At 43.4% G+C, this 18,051-nt stretch overlaps 1 protein-coding gene across 3 annotated transcripts in view; it reads right to left on the reverse strand.

Annotated features, from left to right (window-relative positions):
* Nucleotides 1–17,596, reverse strand: part of LIMCH1 (LIM and calponin homology domains 1) — a 179,179-nt gene extending 161,583 nt beyond the window's left edge. Inside the window, exon 1 of one of the 3 annotated variants that reach the window (XM_082052114.1) lies at nt 17,224–17,596. In XM_082052114.1, the coding sequence (XP_081908240.1) occupies nt 17,224–17,319 (96 nt within the window). In that variant the 5' untranslated portion in view covers nt 17,320–17,596. The remainder of the gene's footprint in view (nt 1–17,223) is intronic. The other 2 variants (XM_082052115.1, XM_082052116.1) reach the window with 2 other exon arrangements.
* Between the last annotated feature and the right edge of the window lie 455 nt (nt 17,597–18,051).

Genomic DNA, 18,051 nt, shown 5'->3' on the forward strand with positions numbered 1-18,051 from the left:
GAATGCAAGGTCTTAGGAGTCCCCAATTAGCATACAGTCTTGAATCTCTTTTCTCTGTACCATGGTCCTGGCGTGATGGCATGAAATAACATTCATGTTTGCAAAGAACTTTTGGGCAAAGATACTTTAGTGATGAGCACTACAGAAGTCTGAGAAAGTAATTCTGTCCTCAGGATTTGGTTTGAATAGCACATAATAAACATGGCATAGGACTGCATGTTGAACAGTAAGGAGAAAGTGAAACACTGAATAGCTGTTCATTATGAGCTGCGCTATTCAATCTGTGCAATAAAGAGATACTCAGAAGAAACACAGCAGTGACCACGTATTTAATATGCATGCCCATGAAGGAGAATTGAGCTTGCAGAGACAACACTATTGTATTATTTTAGCAGGCCTGACCCTACAAATTTCATCACATTCTCCAAGACTGAAGACAGAAACTTACACATGTAATTATTCAGATAACTCTTATTTCATTTGTATTTAGCAGTCTTCAGCAAGATTAAATTCTAAGATGCTGGGTACTAGATGAATAAAATAAAAACCTATCCATTTCCTTAGAGAAAATACAGCACACCTCTTGGTAATTTAATGTTTTAAGTTTGCACATGCAATTCACAAATGCTGCAAGCACAGGACAGGAGATGAAGTGCCAAAAGAGTGAATGGTCAGATAAAGTATATGCTCAAATAAAAAACAATAAGAAAAAAAAAATGAGGAAGTCCAACGGAAGAAGCTTTCTTGTGTTGTCCTGAAGTCACATAGCTTGGCTGGGCTTTAGAGGAGGCTAAAACTCCAGCAGTAGCCCAGAGACATACTTTATATACAGGAAACTGTCATTTGCATTAGTATTCACTTGCCTTCTTACAAGCTGTGCTGCTCATGAGGGCAGGAAGCTGGATTTTCTGGTGCTGTATACAAGAAAGCTCTATTGGTGTAGAAAATTGGGTGTTCTCAGAGGAATACCCTGAGCCTTCCTCAGCTTTCTGCAATATTTTACCAACTGGTCTGTATGGTATTAGAAGCCATCATAATCATAATAAATTTTAAAAAATCATCAATGTACTTTAAAAATGCAAACAATTTCTTTTCCCATTTAGCTTAAGGAATTTACTTCTGTTGTCCTAACTTAAAGCCACAACAAAAGAGAGCAAACTAAGGCCAAGTTACTCTTAGCATGTTAAATTTCTAAGGCAAAATTGTAAGTCTCCTGTAAAAATTTAAGCATATAATCTTATGGTAACAAGAACCACCAGGAAACCAGAAGTCACTCTATCCAGTTACAAAATTTACCCTAAAATCAGAAAGCTAGAAAAGAAAGATAGTGAGCATCTGGACTCAGTAAGAAAATAAGAAGCCACACCAATAACTGAAACATCAAAATGCAGTCTTTCAAGACACACATTTATGAAACCTCCCAATCAGGGACTAAATAATTAAAGAGGTCATCTTGAGCTAGAACCTTGACTCCAGCCTGGACCACTGCCAAGGGCTGGCAAACGCCAGGCAATACTGGTAATAGAAGTATTGCATAGGAATCTCTATAAGCTACTTTATAAATATGAAAATGGAAGTCAGCCAGTGGGCTTTTGGACACTGATGGGCTTTGGCTTTGTTGGGCAGGGCTGGCAGTTTTTACTTTAACTGAAAAAAAAAAAAAAAAAAGGCCCAGAAAGCCAAGTTCAACTCTCATTTCCACCAAGCTTAGCTGGGTCATCTGCTTGGCTTGCAATGTCACTCTAAACCAATCATTGGGATAGCTGAGTACAAGACGGCAAAACAGAAGGCATGGACTTTCAATTCTTTGGTCTTTGAGAGAAAGGTGGACATGTAAATTGAGTCTCTCATTAAAGAAAAAGTCAATTTCTCAGTACATACTGAGTAAATCTTTCTGCTGACGAAATTTTAGAAAGCAAGTCAGTTTTTATAGTCTTCGACCTCAAGAATATGAACCTTTCAGTTACAGACATAGTAGCAGGAATATTTTTTTTAATAGGGTGTAATATTCTTCTCTCATTCTAGAGACAGAATTCTGTTATGTCAGATCATACTCAAAACCACATATCTGCATTTCCAGATATTTTCCAAATACAAAATGGGCTGGTATCTGAAATCGATAATGTCTTAAACCTAAGTCAGTTAAGTCCAAAAATACAATACACATCAGCTGAATAGAGTATTGGAAATTTAACTCCTGTTGAAAAGGACATCAGTTCTTTCACCCTTCTATTCATGGCTTCATTCTTTCTAATAATGAAAACCACCTTTGTTTTCCTCCTTTCACACCCGTGGTTAGTCCACACGAGAACTGCTCACCAGAAACATATCAAATTCACTGAGTGCACTCTGGCAGGAGGATAAATCAGAAAAAAACTGATGAGTCTAGGGAAAGGGTATGGGTATGATAAAAGTTACGAGCTTATCACAATTCTTTCTAGATTGCACAGAACTTTATAGACACAATGTGTGAGTAGGTGTCACTAGAGCTGAAGTCAGATGCAAATCATGAGAGACCAATACATATGCTTAATATTCCCTTCATCATGCAGTAGACCCAAGGCCAGTGAGAAACATATTAGAAAAGAAACAGATGTGGTGAGAGTACACACCTCAGTTAGAGTTCTTCTTTTACCTACTTAGCAGCAGCAAAACAACCTGCATAATGAAACAAAGCCTCTCCAACCAGCCTGCATCAGCACCTGGACAAACTAAGCTACAGATCCAAAATAGAACTGACTCCTGATTTTAATTACAGACGGAACACTCCCACATTAGCTTAAAACTGGAGCTACTGAACCATAAGACACAAGTTACGTCCAGGTGACTGCCAAGCAGCAGAGAAGCAAGAGTAACAGCCACTCAAGCACCAAGTGTCCTCAAGACATGAATAACCCTCCTCTAGCCACACCCAGCCCAGCTGTGCTGATAAGCACTGCTGTTGCCACCTCCACAAGAGAGAAGGACACCAGGTTGGAGGAACACCATTTGCACCATCAGCACTGGCAGAAGGCATTAGCACCAGTGCCATCACCACCACCAATACAAGACCTCTCTTCCCAAGACTGTGCTACCCATGTGGCCAAACCTGGGAACTACAATAATCATCTTCAGGGCATGAACAATACAAACACATGCTGAGAGAGACATTCTTGTTGCTTACAGACTTCACTGAGTGTTCAGGGAACAGTTCAGCATAGAGCCTCAACTGCACATGTGGTATCGGTTGTGTCTCAAGAACAAGCAAAGCTGAACAAAGTCTTGCTTTTAAGGTTATGGCTTGAAATATATAGCAGAGGAGGGGAAGAGATAGAAAAAGGAGGGTATTTATGGGAAGTCTTTACTCTTTGCTCATGGAACAATTAAGCTGGAACTCCAAATATGAAGGATAAAGAGCAAATTTAAAAATGTAAGCACTATAGAATTACTGGTTTAATGAGTCTGCCAAATAACAGCACACTCCCGGCAAAGAGTTCTGGCTGCAGAAAGCCCTTAATCCCGATGAATAACTAATTGGGAATAATGTCAGCAAAACAGCTGTCAGGATGAAATGTTGCTCAAGTTGACTAGAGGAACAACTGCCTAGAGGTGGAAAGCAATACATTCAGCCCAACCTCAAAGCAAAGTGCAGGAGCTGACACCACAGTTTAACCAACATCTGACACCACCACCACCACCACCACCTATCTTAAAAACAGGAGTATGAAGGACAAAGATAGAGGCAACAAAGAAGTAACTCTCCAGAAAGACAGTAGTGTAACTCTGGAATGGCTCTCAGATTTATCTAAGTCTCTTCCAAAGAGAAGATGAGGCAAATCAGTACCTATCTGTACTCAATGCTTCTCACTTTCCACTAAGGTGGAAAGGCATATTAAATGCTGGTACAGAGTAACTATTAAGAAAAGAAACAACTTCACAGAAACCATGTACCAGAGGAGGTCTGTTAGGCTTTCCTGAGCAACTTACTGAAGGCAGAATTGCTATCCTATATTTCCAGTAGAAAGAGCTGCCTTCCCCCTGCATCATGATCCTGCCTCCAACCAGGACTCCACAGAAAAATGCCTAATCTAGCTTATATCCTCTGAAGTGCCTGTTACAGTTTGCATTCTCTTGATGCTCTTTGTCCAGACTCTGCTCCTGCTCATCTCTTCCCTTCTCTCAACTAAATTTCTTGGACTTTTTTTCTCTGCATCATATTTGGACTGGCTTGTCCAAATGGTTAAGACAGGATAAGGTCATTCATCAGTAGCTCAAGGCGTAGCAGTTGCTCTGAGCCAAGACCTCACCTACTTGGTTAAGCACAGCAAATAAGAGATACTGCATTTCTTACCTAAGAAATAAATATACTCTGGTTCCTATGATGGTGCTTGCATTGGCAATGCAGCTTTATCAGTCCTTCAAAATAGCACTAAAAAGTAGAGCCCATTCAGAAACCCAGGACAAGTTTGGAAGAAAAACCTTGAAGCTATATGCACCAGAAGATATGAAGATACATGGAAGATGGATGACAAACTACACACAAATTATTCAAGAGAGCTTTCAATAGCCATTCTCCTACATAAGGATATTTAAAGCACTTATGATGCAGACAGCTGGCAGCATACATGTGACAGATGCATCGAGTGCCTTTTGCCATACTGCTCCACATTAACAGATGGGTTACTGGGCAGTCATTTACTGACACCAAAATGCCCCAACCTTGCCCACACAAACAGCAAGTAATATGGCTCAGAACCCTCTAGTCAATCAAAAGTCAGATTTGAAATCAGATGGGTTGTTGATGAGCAAGAAACAGGCACCCTGATTTAGTAGCAAGAATGAAGTTGCAGCCCTCCTAGTTGTATTAGTCCAAATAATCTGCCACTGCACTGGGACTGAAACAGCTATAGTTACCACACTCCAGAAATTCCCAAATGTGCCTCTTCCCTCCAAGAGCCTCATTAGACCTCTGGCAGGAAAAAATCACAGCTCTGAGGAGCAGAAAAAGTGCACAGGCCAACAAATACTGCTTGGAGCTCAGTTGTTTCTAAGACACCTCCATGGCAATCCATAAATGCAATTGGTTGCAGAGGAATTGTCAGACAGCAGCTCCTTTTGTCTCATGTGATTTCCTAAGGAAATCTGCCATGCTACACGTCTGGACAACAGAGGACACAACTGCACATACTTGAAGTGACCTTTTACCCTTGACAGAAGCATTCTGCATTATAGAAGAGCCATTTTTCTAACTTGCTTTTTGTTGAAGAAATGAAATCACCTCCTCAAAGTAAACACAAAGTACCAGCAAGAGTTTTGATATGTGTAGGCATCTCAGCTTTGTTGACTCTATCGCATCTGCTTCACCAACCATTTACACCTTGCACGTAGTTGTAGTTTTAAGTCTAAAGGCTCTTCCTCCCAACCAGATAAAAAAATAGGAGTTTATGTTTTGCTCTCTCCATATGTTTTGGTGTATGACACGACTACCTTCTCCCTCTCAATCCTGAACAAAAAAAAAAAAACAAAACAAAACCAAAAAAACAACCAACCAAACCTCAACCTGGTTGAGGTTGATGCACTGGTAGTGTTCACCGCCCATAGCTAACACTGACAGCCCCTTCTCCACCAGCACCTTGGAGTGCTGGAGCCCAGATCAAGCTGCAGGAACCTGTCATTTTGATGCTTCACATTGGAGTTGCCATCCTGTACAAAGGCTGCCACCACTGCTACTTCTGGAAGTCAGCTCCTCCTAGTCACGTAGCCCTGTACCCACAGTGACGGGATACTCCCTTTTCCCTACGCAGAGATCCCCCTTATGCTCTTTCTTTCTCCTAGAAGACACCAAGAGACAGGAAAAAAACAGAAAACAAAAGCTTTCAACACAGTTTGAGATTGCACCACTTCCAAGAAGTCTGCTCTGGCTTTGATCTATTGATTTCAAAGCCCTTCATGTGGGAAGCCGAAATGCCAGTTTTCTCCACACAATTCTAAAATGAAAAAGAAAACCCAGTATGGCACTGGAGAATTAGGCGCTGCACTAAAACACTAACAAATATTGAGGGGGGCAGAAAAACCACAAATACCAGATCTGCCTATAACCAGAATGTGCAGTCAAAAGTCTTGGTTGAAATCCAAAAATAAAAAGTAAAGAATTAAAACTATTATTCAGCAGTGCTACATCAGAGACACTAGCAAACTACAATGAATGGAAATTAATGGATAAGAACCCCAAAGCACTGGTAGACAAGTTTTCTATTAAATCTTACTGGAATGTCACCTCAGAGCTACCCCTGTGAATTTTCATTAAGTTATCCCACAGCTATCTAAAACAGCTTTGCTTACTTTCTCCCCTGAAGCTACTCCCAAGAAGCAAAATGAGGGAATGGAATGAAGTAGCAAAGCATTCATTACTGAGATGCATTTTTATATGAAAGCATGGGTCTTTTTGTTTAGGTTACTCTGAGAAGACTCTAGCAGTGACTGCAGTGCCCCCTTCTTATGTGAGGCAGGAATAAACCCAGTTTAAAGTTTGTCTTTGAAGAGCACCCATAGCAAGTGAACCTCTGCAAATCCAACTGGGGGACTGCTTCCCAGGAGAAAATAATCATTGAAAGATAAGTGAGGGAGGTGAAATTACTTTGCAGCTTTATTTTTAACACCCTGCTCCCTTTACACTCATCTCCTCACAGGGAGTATTTGAACCCTCAGCTGTGCTGTGCCAATCTAAGAGGCTCTGGATGCCAGGAACCGCAACGCAAGAGCCGCCACCTCCGCGTTCATAAGTGGCCCTGTGCCTGGGCCATCCCGAGAGAAGGGTAAAGTATCCCCTACAGCCTGTCCCACCTGAAGGCAGAAGCCCTCACCGTGGCAGAAATCACCCATCAGCCCAGCACCCTCAGCACTGCAGCAACACAGGCAGAGCAGCGCTGGTCTGAGGGAAGGAGAAAATAAGGTCCCAGCAAGACTGAAGTTCTGCCTGTTCGTAATTAAAATGTTGAGAGAGTGCTTTTGCTTCTCTTTAGAAGAGGCAAGCTGTTTCTAATAAAAGATCATTTGAGTCACTTGAACTTTGTTGATTTATGAGTTTTTTCATGTTAATCCAAAACTTAAGGCCCCCTTGTCGAAATAAAAATTGGTTTTGGGAGGGGTAGGATGTTAGGCTAAGCTTTTATATAATTTCTTTCAACTCAGGCGAGAGTCACCTTTATGACTGACTGATTCTGACACCACCTCTTTCTTGCCAGCACAATTTTTTTCTGGAAAACAGTTTATTTTCTTGGCTATCTCTAACTGATCCGAACACTGGCAGAAGACAGACACTGCAAATGCATGCTCCCAAATCATGACCTTCCGTTTTCTAAACCACAACTTGAAAAAACAACCCATCAGAACCGGGAAAATGATAAACAGAAAAAGCACTTAGATAGTTAGTTTCATTTTTTTTCCCGTTTAGACTATGTATTTACAGTTATGCTTCTGGATTGAAAGAAAATTTCCAGAGTTGTTTTTGTTGCAACCATGTAAGTGAGTTAGCCCACTGAAATGAATCACAACAATCGCACAGAAACAAAGCCAAGGGATTCAGCGCTTAACAGCCTGGCACACTGGGCACTTCTGGTCTGACAGGGATGAGACAGTCACTTCTGCCTCTCCTCATTCCTCCCTCCGCTTCCCCAAACCCAGTCAGAAAATGCTCGCTGCCAGATAGCAGACTTCAGCTAACACACCATTGTTGGCCAGCAGGCAGTTAATAATATTGAAAACAAGGAATTACACACACACACACACACACACACAGACACAAAAAAACCCAAAATGAAACAACAACAACAAAAAACCACAAACAAAACAAAAACAAATCAACCAAAGAAAAAAAACCACACACCAAAACAGGAGGAGCGAGAAGACTTCAATGCTTTTCCTCAGACATTGCAGCTTCCTTTCTCTGACAGCAGACTGAAGAAAAATATCTTACTTAAGAATTTTCTAGATTAGTAAAGGAGACATTTGGATGAAGGATTTTCAGAGCTCTTTTGGGGGCAACTGGAAGTGCGCAATACTCAGGTATAAAACATCCACCACTGATACTCAAGACATTAGATCATTATCAGTTCCATTCTTTACAAGAATACTTACAGACAATCGAAGACTAAAGTGATAGTTTTGGATTTGGGGGTTACATTTGTTTTAAGACATTGTAACAAGACCTCTAAACTCCATCAGAGCCACGATCTTCTCCTGTGATACAACAGTATAAAGTAAGCCTGTGTATTTCATGGACAACAGTGCTTGCAAAGCACCACAAAGAGATTTTAACCTCAGTCCTCTGTCCCTTGTACCCATGCAACCATTCTCCCACTGGAAATCAGTTATTTATGAGCATCAGCCTCTGCTTATGCAAAAGTAGGACTTTGCTTCTCAAGTCAGAGCAAAGGTTACAACTATTTGTGCCAGTCTGTGGCCTGCTCCTCAAGTACAAATTCGTCTGAGTTTCTCAGCCTTCTGGTTTTAGTGGAAAGGTTACTTGGAGCTTTTTTCTGCCACTCTGGAAATGGAAAGTTCCAATACTGAAAGACACACCTTTCTTCATCTTCAGTTCACAACTTCCCTTCCAAGAGTCCAGTCCTGTGTAAGGGACTTCACATGATGCAGTGCTATCAGCCATTATCAATACTGTACATTAAAGCCTTCGACCTGAGCTTTTGCTGAATGTATCAGAAATAAAATAAATTTTGGAAATTCTTCTATATTAACCTTTTCAAAGATTTCAGCTCCTCACTGTTGTTGAGAAAAACCTGAATCACAGTAATGTATGATCTGAGGAGCAGAAGGCCAGTATCAGCCTAATTTATCTTTTAAATGATACTGTAATCCAGCCAGAGACCTGATTGCTCATGATTTCAATACTCTGCTGAGACCTACCAACGCCTACAGGAAAGGAAACAATAGGCAATGTATTTACAGTCTCAGGATGAAGGCTCCTGTTTTTTTTTGCACTGAGTAGTGTATGTGCATTCGCTTTCTCTATAGCTTGTTGCTAACTGGAGGGCTGGGATTCTTCTGAAGCCCAAGGAAAGGTCAGGGAGGTAGGGAGATTTTAGAGGTTGAAATAGCACAGGGAAAAGACATCAAAGAATTTTTCCTTTCATGCTGTTTTTGAAGATCACTGAGAGATCACATAGTGCAAAAATCCCTGTCTTATTCCCAGCACAAACTAGGATCATAGAGGAAACTCTGTGAAAGAGAGATTAATGGAGAGTATTTCCATCTTACCTTACTCATTCAGGCATACAAAGCAGAATTAAAGAACTGACTCCCCTATCTCCAGCATGCTGCTCCTTAGCCTGTGAAATGCTCTGTGAATCACTGACAATGACACCAGAGCCAAGAAGCCACAGCTGCATTATTTTTCAAATTCTTAGCTTGTCAAAGTTGATTTCAAAATCAAGCTGTCTTTGATACTAGGCCTGAGACCTCAAAACAGCAGAAACCAGCAAAATAGAGTTTATCTTCAAATGGGCAAATGAAGCAGATTTTCTCCTTCCTTCACCAATCAAGAAGTCACTACACTAATTTAAGTCAATTTTAACATCAGGTGCAAGTTCTATTATTAGCTCTATTGTTAAGTTAGCCATTCTGCTAAGTTGAGGATTACTAGCAGTAATAATTATATATACACACATATAATTAAAAAAAAAACAAACTAGTTAACAGTAGCACATTATACTAGAACTGAGCAGAGTGACTATCAAGGTAGAGGATTTTTATGATCAACTAATAACACAAACAAAAAACTTCTTAAGTATTTAGCATCTAAATTCTCGATAATTAAGCCTGTACATCTTCTCAAGATCTGAAAAGCAAAGGAAATAATCTCAAGTCCATATTGGTCAACTATAGCAGTGCACAACGAATTAAATAACAAAAAAAGAATCTCACCAAGCCAAGGAAATCAGTCATGTTTACAGTTTTCTAAAATAAAATAGGTTTAGCAAAAATATTTAGATTGGAAGCCAAACAAACTTTACACTGCCTTGAAGAGTTTCTGCAAAGGAAACTCAGTAGTGTATCCTGGAAATGACTGCTCTTTTATAGAGAAGGATCTTGTCCATGTAAACAGGCTCTTAAACACTACAATAACATAAGCAACCAATAAAGTAGCATTAAAAATAAAGTGATGTCCACTCACCCATTGTCAAGAAGTCATAGGTACACAGAATAATTCAGGTTGGTAGGCACCTTGGAGAGCCCAACCTCCTGCTCCATGTAAGGGAAGCTCTCAGGTCTGAACAGGCTTTTTCCAACTTTGTCCAGTCAGGCATGAAACCTTCCAAGGATGGTGGTCTTCCAACATCTCTGGGCAACCCACATCAATGCATTTATGACAAGTGTCTCACCTTCCTGCCACATACCTCTGTGAAGTGCCTGGCTCTGTCTTCTCAAAAACCTGTCCACAGGTACTGGGGGGCTGCTGCTATGTCCCCACAAAGCCACCTCTCCTGAGGAAACCCAGCTCCATTGCCCTCTCTCTCAGGGCAAGTCCTCCAGCCCCAACAAGCATGGGGACTCTGTGCTCAGCCCCCTCCAGCTTACCGATGTCCTTCCCACACTCTGGGCCCCAAAACTGGATGCAGAATTTCAGGTGTGACCTAGCAAGTGCCAGGCAGAAACAACCAACCACTTCTATCAATCTCTTGGGCTCCAGAATGACCACAAAGGGCTAACCCCTCCTGCTGCCAGGACATGGCAGACTCATGTTGAGCCTACTGTCCCCCAGACCCTTTCCAGTAGAGCTGCTGCCCCAGCAGTCACTCCCCACCCTGTCCCAGATATAGGGATTACATTTATTCTGTTTAAAAATAAAAGGCAGTAACAGGCAGGGGGCTATTTTCATTTTAAGTTGGGGTGTGTTATAGTTCTTCACATTCTTACAAGGCTGTCTGGAGAACATGCACTGCAGCCCTTTCACCTGAGACAGCAATTAACATAGCTGGGAGAAGTTTCAGCTATCAATTTTGATGTTATGTTGTTTGGTGCCATAGTAGCTGTTGTTAGTCATTGTGATCTAAGGGACTGAGTGGGGCAAGGAAGACAGCACCGTCATCTTTAAATGATATATGGGAAGGAGAAAGAGGGAAAGCTTAGATCTGTATGATCTGAATGCCAAAATGTTCATACCTTCCCACTATGCAGCTGCCCTTTTTAAAATTACACTTTCACCCCTATAAATCTTGCTTTTCTGTAGCATTGTTCCAAAACTGTTCTTGTTGGGATGTTTGCAGAGATCCAATGCACAGAAGTATTCATCCATGGATGAAAAGATTCCAAACTGGTAGATTGCCCAAAAAAAGCAATAAGGTGGTTTCTACAGCTGTGGTGAAACAACATTGGCCAATACATTTTAGGAGCTAGAAAACAATTCTGTTGTATCGACCTGCTATCTATTCCTCCTTATTTACTTGGGAAAGATTCTAGAGGATTGATACTTGCCTTTAGAGAAAAAAAAAAAAAAAAAAGTAGTTAACTCTAGCAGAACAAGTGCAATGATGTTACATAGCTACGTTAACCAATCTTCACCACCAATTGCATAATGGCATTCCAGACTCTGGTGTTACAGGCAGATCTTTTACCTATTTTAAAATTGTAGTACTGAAAGGAGAAATTAATTCCATTTTAAGACAATTAACAGCTCAGTCCTGCATTTATCCCTTTATCAATAGTATTGTTGTTCTGACTACTCTCACTCCCATGCCAAGAGCTACTTGTAACATGGCTTAAACAGATCTCACAAAGGAATTGGGTCCATGTATACAGTGCAGGAGGTCAGCTGCCAGGCAACTGAGAGAACAAAAATTTCTAGAAGGTGGTAATCTGACAAGGTCAGAGAGTTTGGGCGGGTTCTTCTATCCCCTTTAAATCAATTTAGTTTTCATTCCACTGAATGACTAACTTAGCCAGAATGAAGAGCAGCCCATCTGCCCTGTCTGCAGTCCCTAAACACTGCCCAGGAGGAGATGTAGAGATAGTAACGAAGGACTCCTCTCCAAGTCCAGTCATCACAGTAAAGTCATTCTGTACTCACATCCATTCGTGACCAGAAGTCAGCCACATACCTTTTGACTCTTCATAGTTGCCTTATAGACACTCTGGGAATTATTCATCTGGCCTAACTTCAGCTTGTCCATAAATCAGGTATAGGTTTCTTCTAGTCTGAGAATACACTTGTTCACTTTCATAAATTCATTCCAAATACATTATGTAAAGTATATAGGTAAGATGCTCTTCCAGAAGAAGAAACAAAGGAAAAAAAAAAAAAAAAGGCTAAACACTGAGAAATTTGAACTGCAGACACTTACTGGAGGCTGATTCAACAGCTTCCCTACAATATTTGATTAATAAAACCATGTAGTATTAAAGCTTAGTGCATGATTCTACACCTAAATGGTTGTATTCAAATACTTTTATAAGGCAGTCAGACCAAATTCTCTGGAACTGCTTGCTGGAGAAAATGTTTGTTGGATTTGATCCATTCCTATCCAAATAACAAGAAGACTGCAGTGGCACCTGAAGGTCCCAGTCTGGCTATGGGTACCACCATTCTAGGAACTGTATCAGCCGGGAACTAGAGTTTCTATTCAAGGATCTTAAAGTCAGCTTCACAGCAAAGGGAGAGTAGATGTCTACACATATTTGGAAACAGAAACACTCCTGTGGGACACAGGTTGCTTGTATACTCAGCAAATTAGTTAGCTTACCCAATACTGTTCATCAAAAGAGCTTTATCTCTGATGTCATACCACATTTTGAAGGTCATATAAACAATTTTATATATTCTTCAAGTTCCAGGCCCCTACAGCAGATATTCCAATCTAGTCCCTTCACCAATCAGAAAATATTTTGTTAGAGAACTACATCCACCTCCTTCAAAGTTACGTTTTTGCCATGGGAGCCATAAGCCTCAGGTCTCTCACACTTCATCCACACAAAAAGAGAGACACCCTAACGAAATGTTGTTTCCTGACTCCTGACACAAGACACTCACATGAAGTTTATTAGCCTGAGTCACTTCCCTGGTTTTATGCCCCTCATAGTCTTTCAGAGGGGCAGTGGTGCAGAAGTGGTGTGCCTGTTCTGCTGTAGGATGCGGCACATCCAGAAGCTCTGAAGAATACACCAGGCCCCGCTGTTTCTCCTAGAAGCGGCGCCACTCTTACCAACTTAAAACTACCACCTTCAATACATAAATTTAACACAGGTGTTTTGTTAGAAGGAAAAAAGAAAATAACCCCCCCACACCCAACAAATCCCTCTGGCTGGCAAATTTCTCCTTAACAAAAGAATTCTCAAGGGGAATATATATATAGTAGAAAAGTAGTAGACTTACTAGAAGTGTATGGGGTTTAGCCTATACACATCTAGAGGGAATGGCAAATTCAAGCACTGACCATAGGGGACAGAAAAACATGACTTGTTTATTATTACCATACAACTATAAAGGAAGCATTCTTATCAGCTGGCAAAGTTTCTAAGGAATACAAGTCTATGGAAAAGCCATCCCTAATTGAACCAAGTCCCAACAATGAGCAGAAAGCATATTAATGAGACAAGGCTAGGAGGTGCGATGAGGAGATAACAATACCCTTAGGAGTTACACTGGTATTAAATGTGACTTTATTACTATACCACTCTCTTATTAATCTTTACAGCAAGAATAACTCTGTTTATACAGATGTTCTTTCAACCATCAGTTACTGTAGTTTAAACACACATACAGGGAACCTTGACATTTTAAAATTACAGGCCATTAGATTAAATTAAATTTGTTATTTTGCTGTAGGAACCCACTAGGCTTTACGAGGCTGATATATTCTTTCAGTGTAACTGAGAAGCATTAATTGAAATGAGATATCCCACCTTTAATAATGCAGATTGATGTAGCTCTCTCACAGGGTTTTTCATTTGATGCCTTTATTTTAATTCCTCTGAGTGCTACTAATATGGTTCATTTTATCATTAAGAGGGCATTCTTCACTTAAGTAGCACACACTAAGCTGAACTAAAATAATAGAACGGGTTTACTATTACACAGAGGGAGGCACAGTTGACAGTTACACAAAATTAAATACACCCACAAGGCTGAACTCCAGTTTGCTACCCCAAGTGACTCACGATCAAAGCAGAAAGTCCACAGAATACCAAAATCCCACTTTCCGCAACAGACAGATGTCACGCAATCTATGACCGCTCAAAACACGAACCATTAAATATATAAGCAGTCATCACAGTCAGTGCCAGAGCTCTGGCCCTTTTCGCCACTCAGGGGAACACCTTAGTGCTACTCGTTCAGAAAGACAAGAGGATCATTATGAGGATCCACCCAAACTTCAGTGCAACTTGCACTCCTGTATCCTGCAGTGTCCAGAGTAAAGTAATGCTGGCAAAGAAAAAAGAAGACTTCTGACATCCAGGGGATCTGCTCTGGTGAAAGGTCACAGACCCAAGGAATAAAGACAAGACGCCCAAGACCTATGGACCAGAGGAAGGGAAGTTCATCGATCCTTGCAGATCTAGATATTCAGCACTTCGTGTCTTGGCTCCCCAGCTGTAAAAAGAGGTCAGCCTCTCTTTCTAGCCCCACCAGAGGAAGAATGCACTGCAGACCACAGGGTGGATTTCTGTCAGCACTACACAATGGTAACAGTGCTCACATGAGGATTTAAACCAGATGAGAATCCAACTAGCAAGTCATACAACTTAATCGTTACAAATAAAAATGCACAGCAAGCTCAGAGTTTTCAATCTGTCCACTTCTGCTTTGCTTTCTTTGTGTGGCACTATTTTACAGTCTAAGACAGGTTTTAAGCTGTCTCACACTGCTCACAAGCCTGTTGTCTCCATACTAGTGAGGTCCACCAACCCTATTTGTAACCATAATGATTTCTTTTATTTTTGTTTGAGAGATATCATTTTAAATGGTCAGAAGCTATCTGGAAGACACGTCACACTGGATATTTGCTGATGTCTCTAGGCAAAAGAATAAATTAGTAAGAGACAATTACAGAGCCAGCTGAAGCAGATGGGTCTAGTAGCCAGACACAGCATGATCCCCATTTCTGGTTTTCACCCAAACCAACAGAGCTTGGCACACTGAATGTTGGTACCTATAACATTCCTCCATTTTAAAATTTTATTTCTTTTTAAGATTGACATTGCTTTTCAATAACTTCAGAGCAATGTGTCAAGTTCCACATAATTCACTCAGTCCAAATTATCCAGATTTAGAATGGTGAATGCTGAGCAGATTTTTGGAAGACATTATAACCCTCATGTTACAGAGCTTAAGCCAAACTGAGATTAAAAGGAAATACAACATGTTAGGCAAATAAAGTCACATTTGCTTCACTGTCAGCTTTCTCCTCCTTTTTCTTAGCAGGAACATCCACTTCAGGCATCGCTGGAAAGGCAGATGCTTCCTCCTTGCACCACAGCCATGGTGTTGCTCCAGGCTCAGGACATGCTACCTCAAGCAAGAGGGCATTGGCAACAGTAACAGTGTCGTGACACGTTACAGCTTTGTTATCCATGCATCAAGGAGATTTTAAATGTGAAGGAGGAAGCACAAGAAATTCTAGCTTCCTTTGTGCACATGGACCTCTTGGGCCGGTGTGGAGGGCACAAGGAATGAAGGGCCCTTCTGCTCTGTTCACCAGGCCCTGGGTCACACAAGAACAGGCACAAGACCTGTCACAGTAAACTGCAGAATAAACTGCCCAAGAGGGAAGTTTCTGCCTGACCCACAAGTTTCTGCTCTTATACAGGAAGACTTACAGTCCTTTAATTATTATCACGCCTGGAGTGATTGCTGACAGCTTTGTTACTGACAGAGAATTGCTTCGCCATTGAGTTCTTGGCTTCATTAGCAGTCAGCAGAACTCCCAGTCACAAGGTATTTTATGTACCATACGTATGACAGAATCATATGCCTCTCTCTTGGTCCTGTACTATCAAGAGTGTTATATAGAAATCACCATATTCATCTTCCCAAGACAACCAGTGTTTATAACACTTTACTTTTTCTTTTCCAGGCTGCATACTCACCTTCCCTTGGCAAAAAAAAAGCCCTTCTTTTCACGTTCCTCATTGTTCTTCCGCCTCTGGTCCTACACCAGCCAGCTTACTGTGTCAGTGCCAATTCCCTGAAGTCTGACACAGCATTACCTTTCTGACTGATATTGTAGTGAACCATTACAGTCTGAAATTCCCAGGACTTCAGTGAATGTTTAAGTCACAATAATTTTAACAGGAGTTTGCCTAACCAGTGTCAGAAAACAGAATCCACTGAGGTTTACTAAAAGCTGCAGATTAAATTCAAAGTGTGCAGCTGAAGGGAGCTGTTACCCTCATATCTGGGTTTATACCACCTTCACTCATGTTCTGTACCAGCAATCAGTGGAAGAGCTATTTAAAGTGTCTCTATTGTTACTTGCCAAAATATTTAACTATTAAATTTCACCCGCCACCTGCCTGTCTTTGCATTTTATGGCACGAGCAAGCAGATCTATTTTTCTCTCCTTCCTGAAGAGCGAGACTGAACGTCTCTCCTGGGCTCGGCTGAGCGATGGGAGAAGAGGCTGCAGGGCCCTCGGGGAGCTCTCCCGCGGGACACCGCTGCCTCTATGCGCGTCCCCCCCACCTCGGCCCCGCAGCGCTGCTGACCCGCCCCGCTTCTCCGCGCACTGCGGAACGTTACCTGCGCGGTCGCGGCCACCCCCCGCGGGCGAGCGGAGCCGGCAGGGCGCAGGGCCGGAGGTTTCCGCGGCAGGGCGCAGGGCCGGAGGTTTCCGCAGCAGGGCGGGGGGCCCTCGCCGCCCCCGGGATGCCGCGGCTGGGAGCCCCTCCTGGGGAACGCGTCCGCGCCGGCTCCGCGCACCTGCGCGGCTCCTGTTTACAGCCGCCCCGTTCATCCCATCCCCGGGGGCGGGGAGGAGAAATGCGATTAAGAGATTAAGTTTGGAACAGATGCGCGGAGGGGGGGTCTATCCAAAGGCGCGCACACTGCGCGGGTGCTGAGCAGCGGTTCAGCGGGCCCCGGCCGCTTTCACCGCAGCCAGTAAAGCGGTGGGTGGCGGGACGGAGCTCAGCGTGGAATAAAATACCCACAGACCTTGCGACGATTTGGGGAAGGACACCGGGTTGCCCCGATGGGGGTCAGGCGCCCGCATCCCTGCCATCCCGCGGTCTTACCTCGATCCACTTCTGAGCCTCAGTGAAGGCGAGCTCAGGCTGGGGAGGCTCGGGCGGAGGCTGAACCTCTCCCAGCTCCAGCCCTGGACTGGCCATCGGCAGGGCCCCGGCGCGCCGCGGCTGCGGCGGGGGAGCAGTCAGGCAGCGAGCCGGCAGCCCGAGGTGAGCCGCGGCCGCAGCGGGGGACGCCGGAGGCCGCTGCCTGCCTCTCCCTACTTCTCCCTGCCTCGCAGCCGCCGGGGCGGGGGCCGGCGGCGCTCTGCAGCCCGGCTGCGGTAGCCTCTCTCCGCCGGTGCCCCGTCCGCCCGCCCGCCCTGCCGGCTCGGTCCTCCCTCGCCTGCCGCCCGGCCCGCCCCGCCGGCGGAGCGGAGCTGCGCTGCGCCGAGCTGCCAGCTAAAAATAAAACAGACGGGCGAAGCCGCTTTGCCTTCAGCCCATGCAAATGCCCGCGCCGCCGCCTCCCCGCCGCGAGCATCGCATCGCAGGCGGCGCTGCGACCGCGGAGGGGGAGCGGCGGGATGATGGAAAGGTCCCCCGCGGCTTTGGGGACAGCCAATCCCCCCACCCCGGGGCGCATCGAACCTCCCGGGTACGGGGCGAGCTGCTGTTTGTGGCTCTTGCGTTAAACACCTTAACGTTAATTAATGTTATTGCACGGAGCACCTGAGGAGACTCCAGCCCCGCGTGGCCGGAAAAGGCTTTGCTGCCCGCCCGGGCCCTCACCCCCCTGCCCCAGGAGCGGAGCACAGGCAGGTGCCTCTGACACCTCTGGAGGCATCTCCTCTTGCTAAGGGGTGAGCGTGGCCTTGCAAAAAGGTGTGAGGGTCA

This window comes from Streptopelia decaocto (assembly GCF_964273445.1).
Source record: "Streptopelia decaocto genome assembly, chromosome: 4".
Lineage (NCBI taxonomy): Eukaryota > Metazoa > Chordata > Aves > Columbiformes > Columbidae > Streptopelia > Streptopelia decaocto.